At 45.0% G+C, this 21,722-nt stretch overlaps 9 protein-coding genes across 9 annotated transcripts; 6 read left to right on the top strand and 3 right to left on the bottom strand.

Moving 5' to 3' along the window:
* Positions 1 to 288: 288 nt before the first annotated feature.
* EAF02_008882 (uncharacterized protein) lies at positions 289 to 1,798 on the top strand (the record flags this gene model as incomplete). The annotated part of the gene is made up of 3 exons (XM_038904930.1): positions 289 to 384; positions 434 to 1,609; positions 1,664 to 1,798. 3 exons carry the CDS (start codon positions 289 to 291, stop codon positions 1,775 to 1,777), a joined length of 1,386 nt encoding a protein of 461 aa, XP_038755340.1. The 3' UTR covers positions 1,778 to 1,798.
* Positions 1,799 to 1,938: 140 nt separating this feature from the next.
* Positions 1,939 to 2,781, bottom strand: EAF02_008881 (uncharacterized protein; the record flags this gene model as incomplete). The annotated part of the gene is made up of 1 exon (XM_038904929.1): positions 1,939 to 2,781. The coding sequence occupies one exon, from the start codon at positions 2,779 to 2,781 to the stop codon at positions 1,939 to 1,941; it is 843 nt and encodes a 280-aa protein (XP_038755339.1).
* A 338-nt stretch (positions 2,782 to 3,119) lies between these two features.
* EAF02_008880 (uncharacterized protein) lies at positions 3,120 to 5,774 on the top strand (the record flags this gene model as incomplete). Its single annotated transcript, XM_038904928.1, has 3 exons — positions 3,120 to 3,159; positions 3,249 to 3,397; positions 3,483 to 5,774. 3 exons carry the CDS (start codon positions 3,120 to 3,122, stop codon positions 5,772 to 5,774), a joined length of 2,481 nt encoding a protein of 826 aa, XP_038755338.1.
* A 670-nt stretch (positions 5,775 to 6,444) lies between these two features.
* On the bottom strand, positions 6,445 to 9,402 carry EAF02_008879 (uncharacterized protein; the record flags this gene model as incomplete). The annotated part of the gene is made up of 3 exons (XM_038904927.1): positions 6,445 to 6,457; positions 6,510 to 9,116; positions 9,200 to 9,402. 3 exons carry the CDS (start codon positions 9,400 to 9,402, stop codon positions 6,445 to 6,447), a joined length of 2,823 nt encoding a protein of 940 aa, XP_038755337.1.
* Positions 9,403 to 11,103: 1,701 nt separating this feature from the next.
* EAF02_008878 (uncharacterized protein) lies at positions 11,104 to 12,266 on the top strand (the record flags this gene model as incomplete). The annotated part of the gene is made up of 4 exons (XM_038904926.1): positions 11,104 to 11,119; positions 11,179 to 11,412; positions 11,475 to 11,729; positions 11,803 to 12,266. The coding sequence occupies 4 exons, from the start codon at positions 11,104 to 11,106 to the stop codon at positions 12,264 to 12,266; spliced, it is 969 nt and encodes a 322-aa protein (XP_038755336.1).
* Positions 12,267 to 12,645: 379 nt separating this feature from the next.
* Positions 12,646 to 14,734, bottom strand: EAF02_008877 (uncharacterized protein). Its single transcript, XM_038904925.1, has 4 exons — positions 14,336 to 14,734; positions 13,431 to 13,756; positions 13,322 to 13,370; positions 12,646 to 13,268 (listed from the first exon to the last, which is right to left on the bottom strand). The coding sequence occupies exons 1-4, from the start codon at positions 14,427 to 14,429 to the stop codon at positions 13,138 to 13,140; spliced, it is 600 nt and encodes a 199-aa protein (XP_038755335.1). The 5' UTR covers positions 14,430 to 14,734; the 3' UTR covers positions 12,646 to 13,137.
* Positions 14,735 to 15,457: 723 nt separating this feature from the next.
* Positions 15,458 to 16,147, top strand: EAF02_008876 (uncharacterized protein; the record flags this gene model as incomplete). Its single annotated transcript, XM_038904924.1, has 2 exons — positions 15,458 to 16,028; positions 16,128 to 16,147. Exons 1-2 carry the CDS (start codon positions 15,851 to 15,853, stop codon positions 16,145 to 16,147), a joined length of 198 nt encoding a protein of 65 aa, XP_038755334.1. The 5' UTR covers positions 15,458 to 15,850.
* A 95-nt stretch (positions 16,148 to 16,242) lies between these two features.
* Positions 16,243 to 17,712, top strand: EAF02_008875 (uncharacterized protein; the record flags this gene model as incomplete). Its single annotated transcript, XM_038904923.1, has 3 exons — positions 16,243 to 16,306; positions 16,365 to 17,610; positions 17,679 to 17,712. 3 exons carry the CDS (start codon positions 16,243 to 16,245, stop codon positions 17,710 to 17,712), a joined length of 1,344 nt encoding a protein of 447 aa, XP_038755333.1.
* Positions 17,713 to 18,320: 608 nt separating this feature from the next.
* Positions 18,321 to 21,604, top strand: EAF02_008874 (uncharacterized protein; the record flags this gene model as incomplete). The annotated part of the gene is made up of 4 exons (XM_038904922.1): positions 18,321 to 18,675; positions 18,735 to 19,376; positions 19,427 to 20,673; positions 20,753 to 21,604. The coding sequence occupies 4 exons, from the start codon at positions 18,321 to 18,323 to the stop codon at positions 21,602 to 21,604; spliced, it is 3,096 nt and encodes a 1,031-aa protein (XP_038755332.1).
* Positions 21,605 to 21,722: the final 118 nt, after the last annotated feature.

Below are 21,722 nucleotides of genomic sequence, written 5' to 3'. Positions count from 1 at the left end.
CAATTTGACATTAATTAGAAGTTATATTCTGGAGAAGAAGGCTTCATCAACAGACCTTACTATCTATCCATCGTCGAAATCCGTCTTGAGATACAATATCACGTGACTGTGCCTAATCTTATCGGTAGTTGGTTGCTCCGTCCGTTTGTTTACTTTAACGATCTTTGCAAACAACGACGAAAGAACCAAATACCTATTGCAAAACACACCCAGGTACAAAAATTGAACATAACAACCTGCACTGTCAAGTTCCAATTTATAATAGAGATACGACCACCACATTATAAAATGTCTTACAATCCACGAATGAGCCTTGCTCCCAGCTCACAACAACAAAATCGAGGCAAAAAGAAGGAGGAAGAGAGTGATTCATTCATGCGCCTGGTAAGATGGCCATATCATGATTTCATTGAATTCCCACTGATCATAACAGCCCGACAAAGAAATCGCAGGATGTATCAGCGATATAGGTGTACCATTTACTGCAGCAGACCTGTTAAAGCCCAATCCGCTCCAAATTCAAATGATCTTCGAATGGTTTGCAGAGCTGCTCATGAACACGACTCGCGATACAGTTGATCCTGCTATGCGCGCAGCTTCCGAAGACGTGTGTGAAGACTATCCAGATATAGTTCCGGCAGAAACCAGGAATCTTATGGGTTTCTATGTTAGTTTACGCAAGTTGCTATTTGAGTGTGGCATTACGGATTTCTCGTTTCAAGATTTATACAAGCCAACACACGACCGTCTAGTAAAGATATTCTCTTACATCATCAACTTTGTACGATTCAGAGAAAGTCAAACACAGGTCATCGATGAACACTTCAACAAGGCCGAGACTACAAAGGTTCGAATCGAGACGCTATATATGGAAAACCAAGAGATGGAAAGCCGCTTGGATGAGTTAAAACGGAACCGCAGAGCAATGGAGGTCCATATTTCAGAAAAAGTTAAGCGCAATGAAGAGCTGAAAAAGAGGCTCTTAGAATTGCGCCAAAGCCAAGACAAAATGGCACGACGATTTGAAGGACTCACTAAAAAGAAGAAGGAGATGACTGCTATTTTGGAGGAGAAAACTGCCGCGACTATCGAATTGAGACAAGAAAGCTCGAAGTTACAGCCATATGTATCTCAGTCACCAGCTGCCCTACAAGCATCGTTAACAGACTTGAGCAACGCACTAAATACAGACAAGTCGCAAATCGATACCTTGGATCGACGGGCCCGAGCCTTGCAGACTTCGACCGATACATTCACAGTAGTCTCTGCAGATGTAGTTTCATGTACAAAACTTTTGGAAGAGATTTCGATCGAATTAGCCAAGGAGGAAGATGAAAATGTGAAAGTGGCGAGACAACGAGACGCACTTGGTGAAAGAGGAAACAATGTTCGTGAAGTGGAGAGAACCGAGGCTTTGCTACAGCGACAATTGTCGAAACATCTTGAACGAACAGAGAAATTGAGAGATGGTAGCAAAGCAAAGGCTATGAGTGCTAAAGAGAGGATGGAAGAACTGCGAGCCGTACATAGAAAGCTCGCAGAAGAGAGAAACGAAAAAGGCAGGGAGATGGAGAGGAGGAAAGTAAGGATAGAGCAGACAGAAAAAAAGGTGCGCACATTATAACTTCTGCTAATAGCCTGCAAATTCACTGACACAACACAGATGGCGGATTTGAAAGAAAACATCGAGAATGAAATACACAGTGCGCATGACGAGTTCTTGAAGATGGACTCTCATGTTAAGCTATACATCACGGAAATGGAGCAATCTATTTGATTTGAGTAAAAGCTTTGGATTTCATGTTGGACTAGCGATCATGACAGGCATGTTGATGAATTGGTATGAAAAGGTTGGGAGGCTGGTGGCGTTTGGGTATACCTATTGATATATGATGATAATGGCTTCCAAGTAAATGTATTTCTTTCTCCGTTTATAGATCACCAAGTACGATGACTCCATTCTGCATTTCCGAAATCAAACCATCTTGCGAATATCCGACCAACCTCTATAGTTCTCCCACTCCAACCGCTATCTCCGCCCTCTAACCCAGTGCGCCTCGCACTTCCATTGAGCATCGGAACATGTTCATCCCACCCCTTCCAGGTTCTGTTGTCTCGTCCCATGTTCCCATCTGATTCCAAGCCATTTCTGTCATTGTTTTGACCGCCAATGTCTTCATCGCCATCAAGGTCCACTCCCATTGACTCACTTCTTTCTGTTATCCTCTCCATCTCTTCCAGACACACCACTACCCTCTTGTCCCTTCCACTACTTTCAACCAGGCCTGCTAAACTCCTGCTTAACCCCTGCGCACTCCACTCACTCGTATCCCTATGTAAGTCTATCAATCCATATACAACAATCATCGCCCTCTTCCTACCCACCTTATCCCGTTTTTGATCCGGTGGAGCTCCGATCTTTGAAGCTGTCTCTGGGCAAAGTACAGAGAGATGGGCGCGCAAATGAGAGATCGTGGGAATATAAATTAGAGATATATGACGTGAGAGGGAGATCTGGTGGAGAGTCTTGATGAGGAGTGAGTGAGAGGGCATTTGAGGTTGCGCGGTGCTGGTCGCTGGATTGGGAGGAGAGGAAGGTATATCGATGGGTGATGGTGGTAATGGTGGAGTGCTCGAGGTGACATCTGCGAGAAGGGAGGAGATGAACGCCGCGCGAGGTTTGCAAATCAAGATAGTGGTAGGATAAGCACCATGCTTCAATATCCAAGTCAGGAGTTCGGAAGGAAGAGCCGGTGGTAGTGTGATATATGAGGGTGACATTTCGAGCGCAGTGTAGTTGTCGTTCTTTGATATTGGGCGCGATAATGATAATCGTTTCTAGATAATTGAGCTACAATTAGTGCTGAATGTTAATAATCCATAGTAAAACATATTCTCCGACCTCTGTACCACGAGAATTAAGTCATCAACAACAGATATATAGACAATAACAAGTGTTGATGCAAAACAAAGAATTAATAATTCTTCACGGTTGTCATTACCAAATGATGCAATCCCGCAAATATGCGGAGCCAGATCAATAATAATCGCTTATAGCCCCACCATTACAAGCTCCCATTGATCATGTTCCTCTGTAATCTCCTTACGTTGTTCATGAAATGGAATCCATATCTAGAATATCCAGCTTGCTGGAAAGTGGTACGAACTTTTCTTTTCCTGCTTCACTTCACCAAGACATAAATTTGCGACCATGTGGCACAATGACTTTATGCTAACAACGACAATAGCAAGGGAACTCACACTCGATGCCGCGCAATCTGCAAGGAGCTCTCGAGGAGCGGGGGCGCTGAAGACGTTGCCGCCCCAGCAAATTAAGAAGTTGTTGGATAGTAGACATGATAGGGAGGTCTTGGAGGGGTTGAGGAAGGTCATCTCTGTATGTTTCCCCGATTTCCTTGCGCATCTTTGCCAGGCCAACATGGGGCTTGAAAGTCGAGACATAGCTCTAACAGAACTTGCAGATGATGTACCGTTCTCAGCCATGCCTCACGTTCTTCTCGTCCGTCGTAAAAAATGTCGCATCTCCGAATATCGAGATCAAAAAGCTGGTTTACATCTATCTCCTCAACCACGCGGAACAAGAACCGGACCTGGCCCTTCTCTCTATAAATACGATTCAAAAGTCTCTCTCTGATGGAAACCCACAAGTTAGAGCTCTTGCCCTCAAAACCATGTCTGGAATTCGTGTGCCTGTTATTAGTCAAATCGTGTCGTTAGCCATCAAGAAGGGGCTGGGGGATATGAGTCCCTACGTTAGAAAAGCGGCAGCTTTAGCCATCCCGAAGTGCTACAGATTGGATCCAAACACCCTCCCACAGCTACTGGATTATCTCTCGACTTTACTGGGCGACCGACAATACTACGTAGCAGGTGCAGCAGTAACCTCATTCCTAGAAATATGCCCGGAACGTCTTGACCTTATTCACAAACATTACAGGGGTCTCGTAAAGAAACTAGTTGATATGGACGAGTGGTCACAAATGGCCACTCTGCACTTAATGACTATCTACTCCCGAAAATCCTTCCCAAAACGCATTCGGCGCGTCCGCAAAGCCACCGCTAAAAGCAACGGAAATCAAGAGAATTTCTACGGTGATTCCGATGCTGAACAAGAAGAAGATACCGAAGAAACCAGCGAAATGGTCCAGGTCCTCGATCCAGATCTCGAGCTTCTCCTCAAAAGTATCAAACCACTTCTTCAGTCCCGCAACTCTGGTGTCGTGGTAGCAGTATCCCGCTGCTATGTAGCTCTCGGAACACCAGACTATATAAATCACTGCATCGGTCCTCTTATCGCTCTTCTACGTGGCCCCTCTGATATCCAGCACATAGCCCTCTACAATATCGTCTCTGTATGTCTCACACGCCCCGAGGCATTCGTAAAATACGCCTCTCATTTCCTAGTCCGATCAACCGACTTACCGCAAGTATGGGAACTCAAACTCGAATTGCTCACCCTAATTTTCCCACATTGCGATTCCTATATCAAAAGTTTAATACTCAATGAGCTGGAGCATTTCTCCCGTGGCTCGGACCGGGAACTGGTGAGAGAATCAGTGAGGGCTATTGGTCGATGTGCACAAAGTGATTCTAGAACATCCGCAAGATGCCTACGTTTACTGCTGAAGCAAATTACAAGTCTAGATGGTAATCTAGTCGCGGAGTCACTTACTGTAATCAGGCATCTTATACAACAAGATCCAGCATCTCACACACATACCGTTATTCGCTTAGCTAAGAATCTAGACACAGCTACAAACCCGCGGGCCCGAGCTACTATTATTTGGCTTGTGGGAGAATTTGCTGGCATTGATGGGGAGAATAACATTGCACCTGATGTTCTTCGGATTTTGGCAAAGGGCTTTGCTGATGAAGCAGAGCCTGCAAAATTACAAATTGTTCTTCTAGCTGCTAAAGTCTATCTACATCATCTAAATCGGACTACGCCAGAACCAGAACCTATCAAACCTTTGTCACCTCCCCAGACTTCCCACGATTATGCCGGCATTGAAGAAGGAAATGAAGGATTCGCATCCCTTGACTCACCTCCACAAACCTCTTTCTCTCCACCTCCCGAACCAGAATCTGAACCCGATCACCCCATCATCGTTCTCTGGAACTACATCCTTCTTCTTGCACGTTACGATACCTCATACGACCTCCGCGACCGTACCCGTCTCTACAAATCTCTCCTCGCGATTCCCTCATCCACTCAACTCGCATCTCTCATGCTTCTTGCACCTAAACCCATCCCCCACACACCTAGTCCCTCCGAAAGCCGCACTAGCTTCACTCTCGGAAGCGCCAGTCTCGTTGTTGGCGAAGAGGGCGGTATGCATGGACTAAAGGGCTATGAGGCACTACCTCCTTGGGTAGAAGCTGGCTCCGAGCCAGACCCTTCGTTACGAGAGCCTGATTCCGCCCGAAATGAATATGAAGAGAAGAAAGTCATGACTGCAGGACAGATATTAGATAGTGCGGTGAAAGATTTCAGGCCCAGTGTTTCTCCATCCAAGACGAATGGATTCAATGCTGGTGGCTCTGGCTCTGGTACGGCTCCTGGAAAGGAAAAGACCCTTGATGACTGGCTAGCCGAGTCTGAGCAAGAGGAAAGCGAAGAGGAAGAAGAAGAAGACGAGGACGACGAAGAATCTGAAGAAACAGAAGAGTCTGGAGAGGAAGACTCTGATGAAGCAGAAGAGGAAGAAAGTAGTGATGACGATGATGAAGAACACGATAGATTAGTCAAATAATTGATATCCTGCCCCATGCGACTGGCTGCGCTACCCTCTGAAAATACAAACATGGCTGGATGGAATACCTTACACTAGGAGGCTTACTGTTACAACGAATCTTACACAGGCATGAAATACTTAGTCACAACAAAATTAGAGTAATACCAATGAATTTAAATCCAAAGATTATTGTTTGATAAAGAGCTAGGGACAAAAAGAAGCCCACTAGCATTACTATTAGCCAAAGCAAGTAGCTTGGCATCAAATACTACTGAATTATCCTGCTCTCCTACAAGACTTTTGAACCTGGCGTTCGCTCTGAACAGCAAGTAGTCTTGAGCAGAACGTATTCCCACTGAAGAGTCTCCAAATAGAATAAATTATCTAGGTTCATTCACTCCATCGGCTCTTGTAATGCCATAAAATGCATTGATGCATTGATGCATGCGCAATGAGGATTGTACAGAAAACCATCAACTGAAAAGGCATTCCTGAACTCCATCTCAAAAACCTGAATAACGCCGCCCATGCATGAAATTTTATTTGTACAAAGAATATAAACAGAGCCATGGTGGACAACCGACTACTTGAAGGTTTTCTAAATCCAAAAGGCTCTTCTGCAAACTATATGCGGTTTACCTGACCAAGACCAGCCATCAATTGTCGAGGGGTGATGATAGGGATTTAGCTACCAACGGCGACTGCGAAATGATATATTAGCATATGTAGACAATATCAAGCTTCAAATCTTACCCATAAGCTGCATCGACCACTGGTGGAGCTCTTTTGAGTTTTGGAGTGGCTTCCTCAGATAAACGCGACGATTCCTTGCTCTTCTTGCCACTGATTATTCGGACGATTTTTCGTGGTTTCGCAGGTTCCTTCTTTATTTCCGCAAGGATTTCTAATGAAGTGGGACTCAAAGGAGAATCCACCGCAGCATTTCCCTCATCGTCTTTCTTCCCGTTTTCCTTATCATTGTCCGTGTGATCAGGGGGAGGTGGTGTTGTCGTAACATTGTGTTCTGGCCACGGGTCGAACATAGGCTCCTCTTCAATTGGTGGTGGTGGTGGCGGGGGTATGTTTTGGTGATTGAAGCCTTGGGGTCCGGAATTTGAAGGGCGAGCATTAGCATAGCTTGGGTCTTGTCTAAATGGTTGACCTGCCATAGTAGGATTGAAAGGATGTCGCTGTGCATTATAAGGCTGTTGAGCGTTGTAAGGAGGCTGTTGAGGACTAAAAGGGTGCTGCTGGGCAACAAATGGAGGTTGTTGAGCATTGAAAGGACGTTGCTCGGTATTGAACGGTGGTTGTTGGTTGTATGGAGGCTGCTGGGCATTATAAGGAGTTTGGTGTGGATTGTAAGGAGGTTGTTGAGCATTGAAAGAAGGTTGACGGTTATATGGAGGCTGCTGCTGAGCATTAAAAGTAGGCTGTTGATTGTATGCAGGCTGGTGTTGAGAACTATATGGCGGTTGCTGAGCATTGAAAGAAGAATGTTGAGCATTGAAAGGAGATTGCTGGGCATTGAAAGGAGGTTGCTGAGCATTGAAAGGAGGTTGCTGAGTATACAAAGGCTGCTGCTGAGTATTGAAAATGGGTTGTTGGTTGTGTTGGGTGTTTTGAGAATTGTAGGGAGTCTGCTGATTTTCATAAAGAGGTTGCTGGGGACTGTAGATAGGCTGTTGGAGGTCCTCAATGGGAATCATGACTGGAGGTCCAGGCTCAACCGGTTTCGGAGCACCAGAAACACCCAAAGACGCCAGTAACGCCTCAGTTGGGTCGGCACTCTCTCCCGCCTGAGGAGCCCAGATATCGTCCGGCGCTTCAGGAAGAGGTGGGGAGTTGTTCGATGCATTATCACCACAGAATCTAGGCAAGCTATCCGCAGATTTGAATGACTGGTCATCAACCTTTTGACGTTTGTTGTTTTTCAGGGTAGAAATGTCAGCTTGTAGTTGCTCATCGATATCATCTTGGTCCGTTGGGCTTGGCTTCCGCTTACCGGTGCGCTGTATGTTTGCAGCGGTGGCTTTTCGAGTTGTGATAGATACATGTGCGTCGCCATGTCTCGACATCATAAAAGCATCAAGTTCTTGAAAGGATACTGAATCATCTCCAGCGCTTAACTCCTGGAAAGTTGGATCTTCTTGTAAATATGGCCATTGAGGCGTCTTTCTGACGCTTTGTCTATACTCCTTCAAATTTTCTTTTCTTGCATACCTCGAAATTGAGATGGTTGATTTCTTGTCGATGAGAGGGACTGGAGTCATGTCAAATCTGTTGGCCAAAGGCTGGGCAAGTGCAACAGTTTCATGTCTTTCGCCTGCAGCTTGGAAGATCTTTTTGTAATCCCAATTGAACTGCTTTTCCTCATCAGTCCGGTGACTGTCCTCCTTTAAAACGGCTGGTTGGCCATCCCATTCAGATATGTTATCTCCTGAGCTGGGCGAGCCAAAGGGTGTACTCGCCACACTTGAGGCCCTTGAAGGTATTGGTACCTCGGCGGGTTGAGAAGAAGCTTTGGAGGGGGCGGTAAGTGTAGTATTTTTGGATCGAGGAACGTACAGCCCGCGTTTATTCACCTCTGGGGACGCCATCGATGGATTCTGGGATGCCGCCCGACTTGTACTTTGCTGAGGCTGCTGAGATCCCACCCGGCTTTCCCCTTGCTGGGCCCATATGCGACCTTCACTTTGCTGAGATTGTTGTGATTGGGACCTCCTGAACTCACGATTATAGCCAGGATTTGATTGCAATTGTCCTTGCTGTTGTTGTGGTCCATTAGGAGGAGACACCACTGGCGGTGAACCAATCCATTGCCCATGATTGGACGTGCCGTTGCTTTGATGAGGTACTGATGAACTTCGACTATTGTAACCTTGATTGTAACCATTGTTTTGAGGCTGAAAGGGGGTGGCTGGGGCTGATGGGGGAGGATACTGTGGGCCATTTTGGCTGTGAGTTGGTGGTCCATACTGTTGTGGTGAACTAGATTGGGGGTGTTGATTATACGGAGCTTGATAGCCTTGAGATCCATGTTGCTGTTGAGATGGATGATTGTAGTTGGCTCCATTGGCAACAGATTGTTGATTAGGATACGCCTGTTGTGGAGGGCCCTGTTGCTGTGGATTTGGTGTGGAATGTTGCTGATACAGCGGACTCGGAGCAGATGGCATTGGGCCATTGAACTGAGAATTTTGACCAGGGTCCGTGAATTGCGACATTGGAGCACTTCCAGGGCCAGCATAGGGACCATACTTGGAACCCATCTGACCATTTTGAGCGTTTGCCCACTGTTTCGTTTGGGGTGGTGCACCATACCCATTAACATTTGTTGTCTGAGGAGCAACCATAGCACTTGTCATTATTAGCCCAACTCTTGGCAAGAACAAAAGATACGAGAAGAAAGTATCAAGATATGGAAACAACTCATCACTCACGCTTGACCACTTTGATTCTGATTCGGACAATCCTTGACGTAATGCCCTTCTTGACCACACGTGAAGCATATTGGAAGACGAGGAGTCTTATTAGGTACAGGAGCATTGTAAGAATTGTTGTAGTTTTGAGGTGGGCCAGTGTAATTATTGTTGTAGTTATGTGGTGGTCCTTGAGGACCACCTTGAGACCAATTTCCCAACATAACGGACTCTCCTTTATACAAAAAGAATCCTATTTTACTATCAAATCATCAATCGGCCGGAGGATGAATTTGCGTGACACTGGGTTGAGCTTGAGTCGAGAAACCAAGTTGATGAAATACCGGTAACCTTTTGAGAGACAAAGTATTCTGACGCGACAGAAAAGACGAGGAGCAATATGAGGAAGTTGGCTATGCTTATTAATGAATTCTTGTTATCTTGGTCCTTGAGGTTGCGATAATGGAAAGCATCGATGACTTTGATGGATAGAAAAAGGGTTTTCTTGTTCTTGTTGTCCGCGAAATTGAAATAGATGTTCAGAATGATGTGGTGCAACGGTACTGTGAAAAAAACATGGACCGTATTTAAGGATGAACTGTTGTCTGTATGTATGTAGCCCCCCGGACTCCCCAGTAAATAAAATCAAAAGGAAGTACTATTTAAGTACCTTGCTAGGGTCACTATTCCCAGCCCAACAAATCCACATGCAAAAGCGATTGAAAATGGAATGGATAGAGAAGAAGTGTAGCAAAAAAAAAAGCAAAGAACAAATACAATGACTTCTTTTTTCCTTTTCTTCCTTATACTTTGATCATGACTTGACTCGACCTGACCAAACGAATGTGTCTCGAGCTGAAGAGAAGCGAAGAAGAATGTTTACTTCCCAGAAGGACAGAGAGAGTAAGTAAGTAGGTGACTTTGTCAATAGTTATTGTTCCCAGTTATAATATCAGCAATTGTGAATATGAATTGGGGTGCCCTTTTTCTTAGTCTCTGGTACTGCGAGTAAAGGTAGGGGGACAGAGAGAGAAGGGTTAAGATCGATATGGGGCAGGTATTATTGATTTATTGACGGATATTGGAGGAAATGCAAGAATTACAATATTTTGAAGTGAATATGGTAAATTGTGGTGGTAATTGTGGTTGTGATGAAAATCAGGAAGGAAAAGGGAAGAAGCTTTGGAGATGGATGCTAATATTTGATTGCACTTGGATGAAAATGCGAGTAGAGAGAGAGAGAGACACCAGAAACACCAGAAGAGATATTACCCTCCTCCGTAGTAAATTTCCTATGCAGCTAGGTACTATGTAGGTATTGACAAGGGTACTTGATGGAAAGATCACGCTAATCTAAACGATTCATTCATTCCACTAGCTACGGTGAACCTTTGAGACGGAAAGCTCAATATTCATCTGACACCTTAAGACCTAAGGTCATCTTAAGGCCATCCTAAGGCACTCTCAAGCACTCTCAGGCACTCTCAGGCACTCTCAGGCACTCTCAGGCACTCTCAGGCACTCTCAGGCACCCATCTGGCACCACTACTCTCAAGCTACCAGAGGTCCAAATCAGTCAACGTACAAGGCCTACCTACAGGCAAATAGATACTAGGTAGGCACGGAAATGAACTAGGTACGTACCTAGGTATATTCACAACCAACGTAATCTTGATAATCAACTTCATATGTTGCCCGCCCGCTTCATATATTTGTTGATAAGTAGCAATCTTTTTATTTCTTTCTTTACCCACCAACCCACGATTTCATCTTTGCTTATGACTTGAATACTTTCTTAAGCGACCATGTTGCTTTGCCAAAATACTATTCTCCAGAAAATCACAGGTGGTATCAACTGTCATCCTTCAATATTAGATTTCAGTGGCGCAAATCGGAGGTGATTAACTCCTGCACCCTTTTGCAATATGCCCGGTCTGCCATGTAAGAATACCACGAAACCTTCTGAACTGACAAGAGGCCTTGCTTATATGTATCCACAGCTTCCGTCGATCTCGACCAATGTATAGAAAGTCTCTATAAGAAAAATCTCCTCGCCGAATCTGTTATTGAAGCAATATGCGCGAAAACGAAGGAACTGCTTATGCAAGAGAGTAATGTGGTTCATGTGTTGGCACCTGTCACTGTAGTGGGAGATATCCACGGCCAATTCTTCGATCTGATAGAGATATTCAAGATTGGGGGCTTCTGTCCAGATACAAACTACTTGTTTCTAGGTATGCCCCGCATTCTGACTCCGCACACATTTCCCCAATGCTAACACATGATCTTTCTCTAGGGGATTATGTGGATAGAGGCATGTTCAGCGTCGAAACGATTTCTCTTCTTGTTTGTCTTAAGCTACGATACCCACATCGCGTTCATTTAATACGAGGAAATCATGAGTCGAGGGGAGTCACTCAGTCGTATGGCTTCTATACGGAGTGCTCCAGAAAATATGGGAATGCAAATGTATGGCATCATTTCACGGATATGTTCGACTTCCTTACATTAAGTGTGGTCATCAATGATCAAATATTTTGTGTTCATGGAGGTATGCTCCCCGCAAAAATGCTACCTGGCTTTCCTTGGCCTGGAAGTCTTCACATATTGACATTCATCTGCAGGTCTCTCTCCTTCAATACACTCTATCGACCAAATAAAAATCATAGATCGTTTCCGCGAAATCCCTCACGAAGGGCCTATGGCCGACTTAGTCTGGTCCGACCCCGATCCCGAGCGCGACGAATTCTCTCTCTCACCCCGCGGTGCGGGTTACACGTTCGGCGCGCAAGTTGTGAAGAAATTCCTCGAAGTGAATAAGATGTCGCACATCTTGCGAGCCCATCAACTTTGCCAAGAAGGCTACCAGGTTCTCTACGACGATCGATTGAGTACTGTGTGGAGTGCGCCCAACTACTGCTACCGATGCGGGAATATGGCAAGTGTCCTAGAAGTCAGTGACACTGGGGAGAGGTTCTTCAACGTATTTGCTGCCGCGCCGGAAAATGATATACACAAGGGGGAAATGCAGCAAGCGGGGCAGGACAAGACGGCTGATGGTAATACGCTGCCAGATTACTTTTTGTGATTTGAAAAGAAAGCCAGCATGTAGACACTAGATCTCATTCTTTCGACACGCTACTCCTCAATCAACAATCACTCCTGCCATCCGACATCATGGAGGCAATTATCAAAGAATATATCCGGGACAGCTGAGACAGGTTTCGAGATCCCGCTGTGCGCCAGATGAAGCAATGTCCTTTTCACTGTACACAAGACACTGCACTCCAAAATAACTGGATTGTAGTCATGATATGATGTATATCATTTCACACCTACGAATTGCGTTTTTGTAAATCAAAATTCCATAGAAATACGAGAAGATACCCATGAATGGATGCAAGGGCAGGACCAGTCATGTAACATGATTTTCTCCGTCCATTTAAACACACTAGATACGAAATACAATGAGATACGAAGTTCTATACTTGAGGAAAAGTGAATGAGTCTTTTGAATTTAAAATAATGTATGCGCGCCTGCAGGGAAAGAATGCCTCCAAACAACCACAGTATGCTTAGGTACTTTCTCAACTTCACATCTCGTTCGTTCGTTCAATCCAGATCATGCGCATGATATGACCAAACATCTTCGTTTCATAACTCATCTGATCATCCTTCCATAACTTGTCTCATTATCCACCCATAACTTTTTTCTGTCCAAAATATAAATTTGCAAGGGAAAACAAGTAGGGAAGAAAACGATCAACTATTCTCCTAGCCACAACACAAAAGCAAAATCGCCCAAAAGGTAGCCGTCCAAATTGCATGCGCGCAAAGGTATGTCGAAAACTTGTCATGTGAGTGCTATGCTACGTCAAGAATGGAATCGGTGTCAAAAGAGGCGATGGCGATATGTTAGGCGAAAAGCAGAAGATCAAAAGTGAAGCAGATAGGAATATCTACCAGTCCTTGGCGATATCGAAAGACCACTCGAATTCAAGATGCTTCTTCTTGTCGTCATCGACGAAAGTAGAGATTGCGGTGTAGTGACCTCGAGCCATCATTCCACTTGGGGCATCCTCGTCGGCGACTAGAGTGTTTGGTTAGTTTAAAGAACTTGGAATAAGTCTAATATGAACATACATCGCTTGGTGTGAACGGGGTTCTTGTCAGTGTTGGGTGCGTAACTTCCCTATTGGAGAGTCAGTTTGTGAAACATAGTGTAGATATTGACATGCGCGGAAGCACTTACAATCATCTCTTGCAATTTGTCGATTCTGATACCCTTGCGCTTGATGACTTGGACATATTGGAGACCGCTCAAAACGTTGTGTTGTACTTTAAAGGTAGCAGTAAGGTTGAACTTAGAACCTTCCTTAATCTTGAAAGGATGATCCTTCAAGGTCTTGAGAGCATCAGGTGTAGAAAGCTCAAGCTTGACTGGAGGGCGACCCTCAGAGTTCATCTCAAGAGTGAGAATAATGCAGTCACGTGGGTCTGTTGGGTCACTAAGGTCCTGTCCACCACCGCCAAGTCCAAGGGATTCCTTGTAGCGTTGAAGAGACTCATCTTCGGCATCTGCATTGGAATATAAAGTCAGTAAACCCTAGATGACTATGGTGTATATTACGGGATGAGCCATTAAGAAAGCAATGGGGTTCTGCTTGCATAGTGGATTGTATGTAGATAAGGGACGTGGTAATATATTATCTCAATATATGTACTTCCTTCAAACTTGAGGTCATTTGATGAACTGTAATCAAGCGGAAGGGGAAGCTTCTAGCCATTGTCCTGATCAAATTGGGAGAGCTATGAAGAGTGAAAATAGAGTGTTTTTGTACCCCCATAGTCGATCTGGCACCTCAAAGGCACTTGCAACAATTTTTGGACAAACTATTGCACATAATTGAGTTGCCATGATCAGATAGACTCCAAATTTCGAAAGAAATGTTACTTCGAATGAGATTTCCTTCTATCATCTCACATAAGTATCTCCAGACCGCTTCGACTGCGGGGTATAGCTGGAGGGGTAGACTTGACTCCAACTAGGTCAAGAACGTTCCCAGAAGTATTTGCTAAGCAGAACAGAAGCTGAAGATCATCGCAGGATCTGAATAGCGACAAAGAGGACAGGATAAAAGGGGTTTCAAAACGTACCCATCTTGGAATACTCATCCAAAGTCTTTTTCTCCCCCACCTTGAATCCATCAGTTGTCTCGGGCAAGAGATCGTTTTCTTGTTGGTCCGCCATCTTCGATATGTTGTAGTAGATTTATGAGGGTAGTAAGTGTAGCTTGCAAGAATGGATAAGAAGAGGAAGATCTGTAGGGAGAAGTCCAAACACAGAAATTTAAAAGCTGTTGAGTTTGTGGATGCTGCACTTTTGATACAGCAGCGTTGGCAATCGAGATGCAGCTTAGTGGGGCTTGAGCTATGATCCTTGCTAACCCACGGAGGTACAGTAGCATGCAAGAATCTCGTGACAATGAGGATATGTTTCTTTCGAGATTGTTGCGTGAAAGGAAGAGGAGGATTGGAGATTTCTTTGGAAAGAAATAGATGGGAGACAGTAGTATTTATTGGTCAGTGACAGTTTCCAGGTAAATACAACAAGTACGGTGAAATCATGTCATGTGATATCTTAACATTCGTGATAAAAGGGGCATCCCCGTCCAATCAATCCATCAGCCATTCATACTGGACTGGTTCCAGAAGCTTTCCCCCCGTCCCCAGTGTCTCCTTTTCCATGGTTGATGTTCAAAGCCAGATATATAGCTCAACCTTGGTATGTATGATAATAACAAGTCAATAGAGCCATAACACGAACTTTATACTGGTTGTCATCGGATAGGCAACGGACCTAGCTTTCAGTGCCTATCTAATACCAATATCTAGGTAGCTGGAACTGTGATACGTCCCAGTCAAATTGCAGCAAAGGAACACTACATACATATTCCCTACTAGATAGGCACGGTAGCTCGAGAGTAATAAGTAAGTAATAAGTAGAAAGCATTTTATTCTTCGGACTTGTGTAGATTTATTCCATATACCATCATTATTCTGTCCAACTCACCGTGCATCGTGGTGTAGTGAATTGTAAATGTACACAGTACATATATACCTAGGTACCCAGGCAGCTTGGAGAATGTTACGGTACGAGGGTATTTATGTCTGTCATCTGGAAGACCGCAAATGGCAAATGGAAGAAAGGATGAAAGCTCCGACTCTGGAAATAATGTTGCAACGTAGGTACATACTACATACTACATACTACATACACCGTACATCCACCGTACATCCACCGTACATACATATATACATACATACATGCTCGTACATATAAATCACTGATCATTCCTCCCCTCCCCACCCCAGCCAAATCCACTTTGCATGGCCAGAGAACCACCAATCCTCTTGTCAAGACTCAAAAAACGTCCCAAAGCCCTCAGGGATCGCAGAATCTCCCACACTGACTTTGTATTCTTTTTACTTTTATACCACCGCCTCCCTCCACTTACAATTAATCCTTGATCATAATTCATCCATTCACGTCTGCATTCACAATCACAAATTCATCATCTTGCATTGCTTCCTGCTCGTTGTTGAATTCAAATCAGTCTGGGGTTACTCCGATCTAAGGCGCACATTTTACATCGCGTACTTATTAGGTATATGTACTGCGATTTTTGGCGGGCAACTCCCAATCAATTTTCTTCGATAACCTTTCTTTCCTTCCGTCCCGTCGCGAACAAGATCAAAGCTTCTTCTTCACACCGGATCCTCCTTCCTTCAACGCCCAACGCGCAGCATCTACATCAAGAAGGCGTTGATCGTGTTAAGTGTTTTGCATGTACGTTCCCTCTTTTTATACTTCCCTTGTTGTATCACTTTGAATCAAAAGATCAACAAAAATGTTTGCTAATCGCGTAATCACGAAACAGAATTACAGTTCCTCCGAAATCTTCTTAACGAAACCTTTAGATTTATTCAATCTAATATTCCATCCGACAATCCCCTATCCGCATCCTTTCTAGCGTGTTATCATTGAGCCAGTTACTATCGCAATGCCTGCCTCGCGACACTTACCCGCAAAGGTCAATCCTTTGATGACCTCGGAAATTCCAGCTTGTAAGGCGATGCGCCAGTCGCGTACGAGGTTGAGGACCAGAGCTAACAATTTTCGCAGATGAAACCTTGGTCGCCCGAAGAAGATTGGGGCAGACAGATCTTGCTGTGAAGACTGGTCAGCTCAACAAATCGAACTCCACCCAGCCCAAGAACTTGGGAACTTTCGATTATGCACACTTACGTGCTCCGCTGCCCAAAGGCATCCACAGCGGCATTTTCAAGCCTTCGCCCGCCTCGTATTTCTTGATGCGCCGTAGCAACGATGGCTTCATCAGCGCGACCGGGATGTTCAAGGCTACCTTTCCCTACTCGGAGACTGCAGAAGAGGAGATGGAACGCCGGTATATCAAGAGCCTGCCAACAACCTCTGTAGATGAGACCGCAGGGAATGTTTGGATCCCACCCCATCATGCGCTTGAGCTTGCAGAGGAATACCAGATCTTGCCTTGGATCAAAGCTCTGCTTGACAATGCGCCAATTGAAGTTAACCCGACTAAAGACCAAACCCCCAAATCAATTGCGCCCCCTCCAAAGTTTGACTTTGGAGATGTCGCTCCAATTCCCGCACCAAAGCTACAATTAGATGAGGCCCCTCAAATCTCTCCTCCTGAGGCGCTAGCTGCTCCAACTACTAAGAGTGGCCGTCCTCGTCGATCCGCATCACCCAGCAAGTATGCTACTTCATCTCCGCGCAAGATCGCAAGGGCACGCAAACCAAGTGCTAGACTAGCAAGTTTGGAACCTGTTGCAGCTGCTACCAATAATGTACTTGAACAAGTCCTGGAAAACGGAGTAGTTGAGGCCGAGGGGAAAGGAGATTCTACAGACTCCACAGCTTCCCAAGCAGTTCAGGAGCAAGTCGAGGAGCAGGCTAAGGAAGTTCAGGAAGTTGAGGAAATTAAGGCGCAAGTTGAGGAACCAATCACGGAGGAATCAAGCGAAGAAATCACGGAACCAAAGGTCAGAGTCAAGGTTGATACCGATGTTGAAGTTAATGGCGACATCGAGACCACTCACACTCATGTTCAGGTTGAGATGCCAGCTGGTACTCCAGACCTTCCTCTCCCAGAGGACACGGAGGCTATGATTGCTAAGGCGAAAGAAATGGTAGAGGCTGCTGTCAAGCAAGACGCCGGAATTCCAACTCGCTCGAAGAGAAAGGCGGAAGAGTATGAGGATGATGACGAAGAGGAAGAAGCTTCGGATGTGGGCCCAGCCAAGAAGGTTAAGGTAGCGGCCGACTTGAAGAAGGAGAGAGTTAAGACCCGGGCTTTGATTGGTCTGAGTGCAACTTTGGCAATTGGGTAAGCCCCCCCCTCTCCACTTCATTAATCTTATACTTGGTGCGACGCAGTACTAACATAAATCGCAGTGCAATGATTCCATATGTATTTGGCGCATTTTAAAGTGATCACGCTGGACATGGGTTGTATATTGTTATGTTTTCTATTTCATCTCCTGTTTATTAGTCGAGGGGCGTTCATGGCAGGGACACTGGATTTTCGGATGACCTTGAAGACCTGTGGAAACTTTTGCTGGATTCCTACCAAGTAAAAAGAAAAATTTTCGAAGTAGATATTACAGCACTAGAAGCCACGACGACTTTTTGGAAGTAAACGCGGTGTCGTTTCTTCCTCATACCATCATTGTGTTCTGATAGGCAAAATCAATTTAATTTGACCATGGGTTTCAATCAGTTCTTGAGATTCATATAATGCTGGGTAGGTGGGGGCTGGTTTGTTCCTTCTCAATTGGTGAAAAGGAAAGAAAGGTCCCAATTGGGAAGTACCACCATCGTGCCTCCCCTAGGTGCTAGGTGGGTGCAACTTTTTTTTTTCGCGATCTTTGAATTCTTCTTAAATTTTGAACACTCTTCCTAATTATTCCATTCTTCTATCTCTTTCTTCACTCTATCCAAGATGTAAAAATATGATCATAATTATACTCGCCATCATTTCTGCCTACAGCGAGGATTAATCATCAAAAGATTCTTTCATATGACCACAGTCTTGCCATGGCACAACCAGAAACACCTGCAAGCGCATCGCGAAATTCTATCGTTTCACCTCTTGCGGGAGGTATGACCACCGCTCAATTGGAACAAGTGTTACAGAGAACTCCTCAAATGACTAGATTTAATCCTTTGAGAAGACATCTTCGGGCGCCTGAAACTCCCAATCCTCGTATTTCCAAAAGTGAAATCATCGCTAGTGATGACGAAGCAGCGACCACATCACCGCCAGCCCCGATCGTGCAACCACCGGAATCTCTGACTGGCGAAGCTATAAGAGATAAAGGCAAAGAAGGATCTGTAGCTACCGGAGGGGATAATGCTGATCAAGGGACTTCAAAATCTATTGATACTCTGCGTCCGTCCTCCCACGAGAATATTTCTCATTCGAAGCAACTATGTGAACCATTGCCTAAGAGGTTTTTGAGAACAATCGCGAAGCGCAAAAAGTTTCGGAGGGAGCAACGTATCGCATCCAAACTCGCTACTTCACTCCTTGCCGAAGAGCCATCGAGCACATCGTCCCAGGAAAGAAAGACGATGAAAAAGCAGCCTTATCTCGCAATGGATCTGGCAGCCCGGTCGAATCAAATACACTGTTAGAAAATCCTGACCCTCTCAACGATGAAACATCCGATGGCAGTCAAGAATCTACCAGTCTCGAAGAACTCATTCGAACAACTTCACGCACACACAATTCACAGCCTTCAAGTGATCCTGAGGTCAGGGACATCAGTTTTTCATTTGGTGCTCCGCGGCTGGTTCGAAACGCAATTATGGGCTCACACAAAAGGGACACTAACAGTAATAATCTCGATGACCTTGAGATCGATATTCTTGGATTGTCTCATGCTACTCATTCATCTGATTGTACGCCTGACCCTAGCGGCTCAGAGGATGCCCCCATTGACCATACATCTCGAAAGGGTGGTCGTCCAAGCCCAAAGAAACAGCAGAAGAAAAGGGTGAATAAGAGATCTCGAAGAGTTCCAGTGGACGAGTTGCACTTAGTATCTGAGAGAGTGGCGGAATTTAGTCAGGAGACAGATGATGAGAATGGTATGGCTAAGTTTCACCAAGTTTGTGGTACAATATTGATCAGAGTATAGTGGAGCCTTCAACTGAAATCCTAGATGACCCAATCTCTCAAGACTCTTCCGATGCTCTAAAGATTATACAGAGTGTTGGGCGGACAAAGGGCGAGAAAAAAGTTTTTCAGACATACCATGGCGCCTTTGGAAAGATTGATAACAAAGCCTTTCGGTTCCCCGATAGTTACAACACATCTCCTCGGGCAGAATCAAGCAATCGCCATGAGGTGAGCTCGTCTCATTCTGATGGTTTCGTGGGAGCTGAAGCAAATCCGACTGGCAGATGTATGCTGCTACCCAAGCAAAAACGTGCTTGCGTCAGTATTTGGGGACTGACTGTCCAAGTAGCACAATTAGAATTGGTTCGCGAAAAGGTCCACGAGCTAGTCGGTGAGCTAAACGCCCAAGCTGAAAGAAGAGTTCCAGCGGAAAAAACCAAGAGGCGTCTAAAGAAGAAAGCTACACTCAGTGCGTCGGTAATGATCGAACTCGAGTCTCAAGCAAATAAAACGGGGGAAAGTCCACAAGATGACCAGGATAGCCAAAGTCATGAAGACCGTGATGCCAATCAAGATGATCAACCAATGCATGGGTATCTTTCTGGCGATGAACTGATTTCGGTCGCAGAAGTTAAATCCCCGCTGCCGCCCACTAGGAAAGGGCCTCGAAGAGTCACCTTTGATGAAAAAGTCGAGATTGACCGGCGTGTTAGAATACCTTCTTCAGACTGTGAGAATCTTGACGATTCTTTCGAGGTTAGGAGAAGAAAAAAATCTTCCGATTCTGCAGTTTGGCTCAATATGGAGACGGTCTGCTTGAAAAGGTGCCACGACGAAGATAGCGAGGAAGATAGTGAGGATGATGTGTTATCTATCAATGAATCGGAACGAAGCGTCATCAGTATCGCAAGTGATAATGTTAACGACGAGATGGAAGAAAGCGACGGATCTGGTTACGACAGTGATGAAGAGATGGGCGACGAAGAAGAAGAAGACGAAGCTGAAGACCAAAATGAAAATGAACATGAAAATGAGGAAGAGAGTGGAGAATGCTTCGATGTGCTAGGAGTCCATGGAAAACAATCAGATGAATCAATTGACGGAATTATCCTCTCCACTGAAGACGAATCGCGCGAAGAAAATCAACAGGGCAACGGAAAGGATGACGACAGAGATGACTTCTATGCTTCTGAAAAAGATGCAATTCCCAACAAGCCAGTGGGTGGAGAAGAAGAAATCACCGGGGTGTTTGTCTCAGAAGGCTTGGTTAGCAACAATGAAATTTCTTCCGATTGACGAGTTGATAGTGCAAGAATCACAAACGACAAGAACTGAAGATAACAAGAACAGCCAGGCATCACAGCTATCAATAGCCATGAGTTTGCAAACTACCACACAAGCATTAAAATTACCAGAAGCCGGTGGTTGGAGAATTCGAAAGCCAAAGTCAAGCGACGTTATGAACGAGACGCAAGAGGACATCTTTGATAGTTCAAGCCCGATTTCAACAATTGTCAAAAGGAAGTCGACCGGTTTGCATACACGTAGACGGACAACATTTCGGAGTAGACCTCTAGCCCTTACTATTGATAGACCTTCTACGCCACCTAGCCCTGAAATTCCAGAGACTCAAATTGCGGCACCTCAGATACCAGAAGCACGATTGATTGCAGTTCGCGACATTTCTCCTGAGCTTGGGGAATCGCAACCATCCAATACACCTGATGAGTTCGACAGATTCATACTGGACGCACCGCCTCCCACCAGCCATGGGCAGTCGCTTCATTCTTCTCAACTTTCATTCATACCAGATGAGATTCCGGACGAAACTTACTTTTGTCGAGCTTCTCAGGTACTGGAAGAACATAAAACACCTATGTCTAGAAGCAAGTCAACCCAGGTCGCTTCTATATCGATCACTTCAAGAGCATTGCGAATCCCACTCATGCCCAGCCAAACACCGAGACTACGGAGAGCGGGGCATCTGCTCCGAGCATGTCGCCCAAGTTCTCACAACAAGTCGTACCGACCCACGCCTAGGTCAGAAAAAAGCTTAAGTCGTCTTACGCGACAGGCCAGTTCTGCTTGGGGGACTTTGCCAGGCTCTGCTAGAAAGAGAACAAAAACTTTACCATTCAAACCGCCATTCAAAAAGCCAAATCTTGAAGATTTAGCTACACCTAATTCGTTGAGCTAAGGATGAGTTTATGGAGGGACGAAGAGATATTCTCTGAGATTGAACACATAATTATTTGCTATTTAGGTGAGAATATCGTAGTGTTATGAGCACAAACATGGACCATTCGAGATTTGCA

Source organism: Botrytis sinoallii, assembly GCF_014898435.1.
Source record: "Botrytis sinoallii strain Bc 23 chromosome Unknown BSIN_017, whole genome shotgun sequence".
Taxonomy (NCBI): Eukaryota; Fungi; Ascomycota; class Leotiomycetes; order Helotiales; family Sclerotiniaceae; genus Botrytis; species Botrytis sinoallii.
The sequence above is the reverse complement of the archived record's forward strand: the minus strand, read 5'-3'. Positions and strand labels throughout refer to the sequence as shown.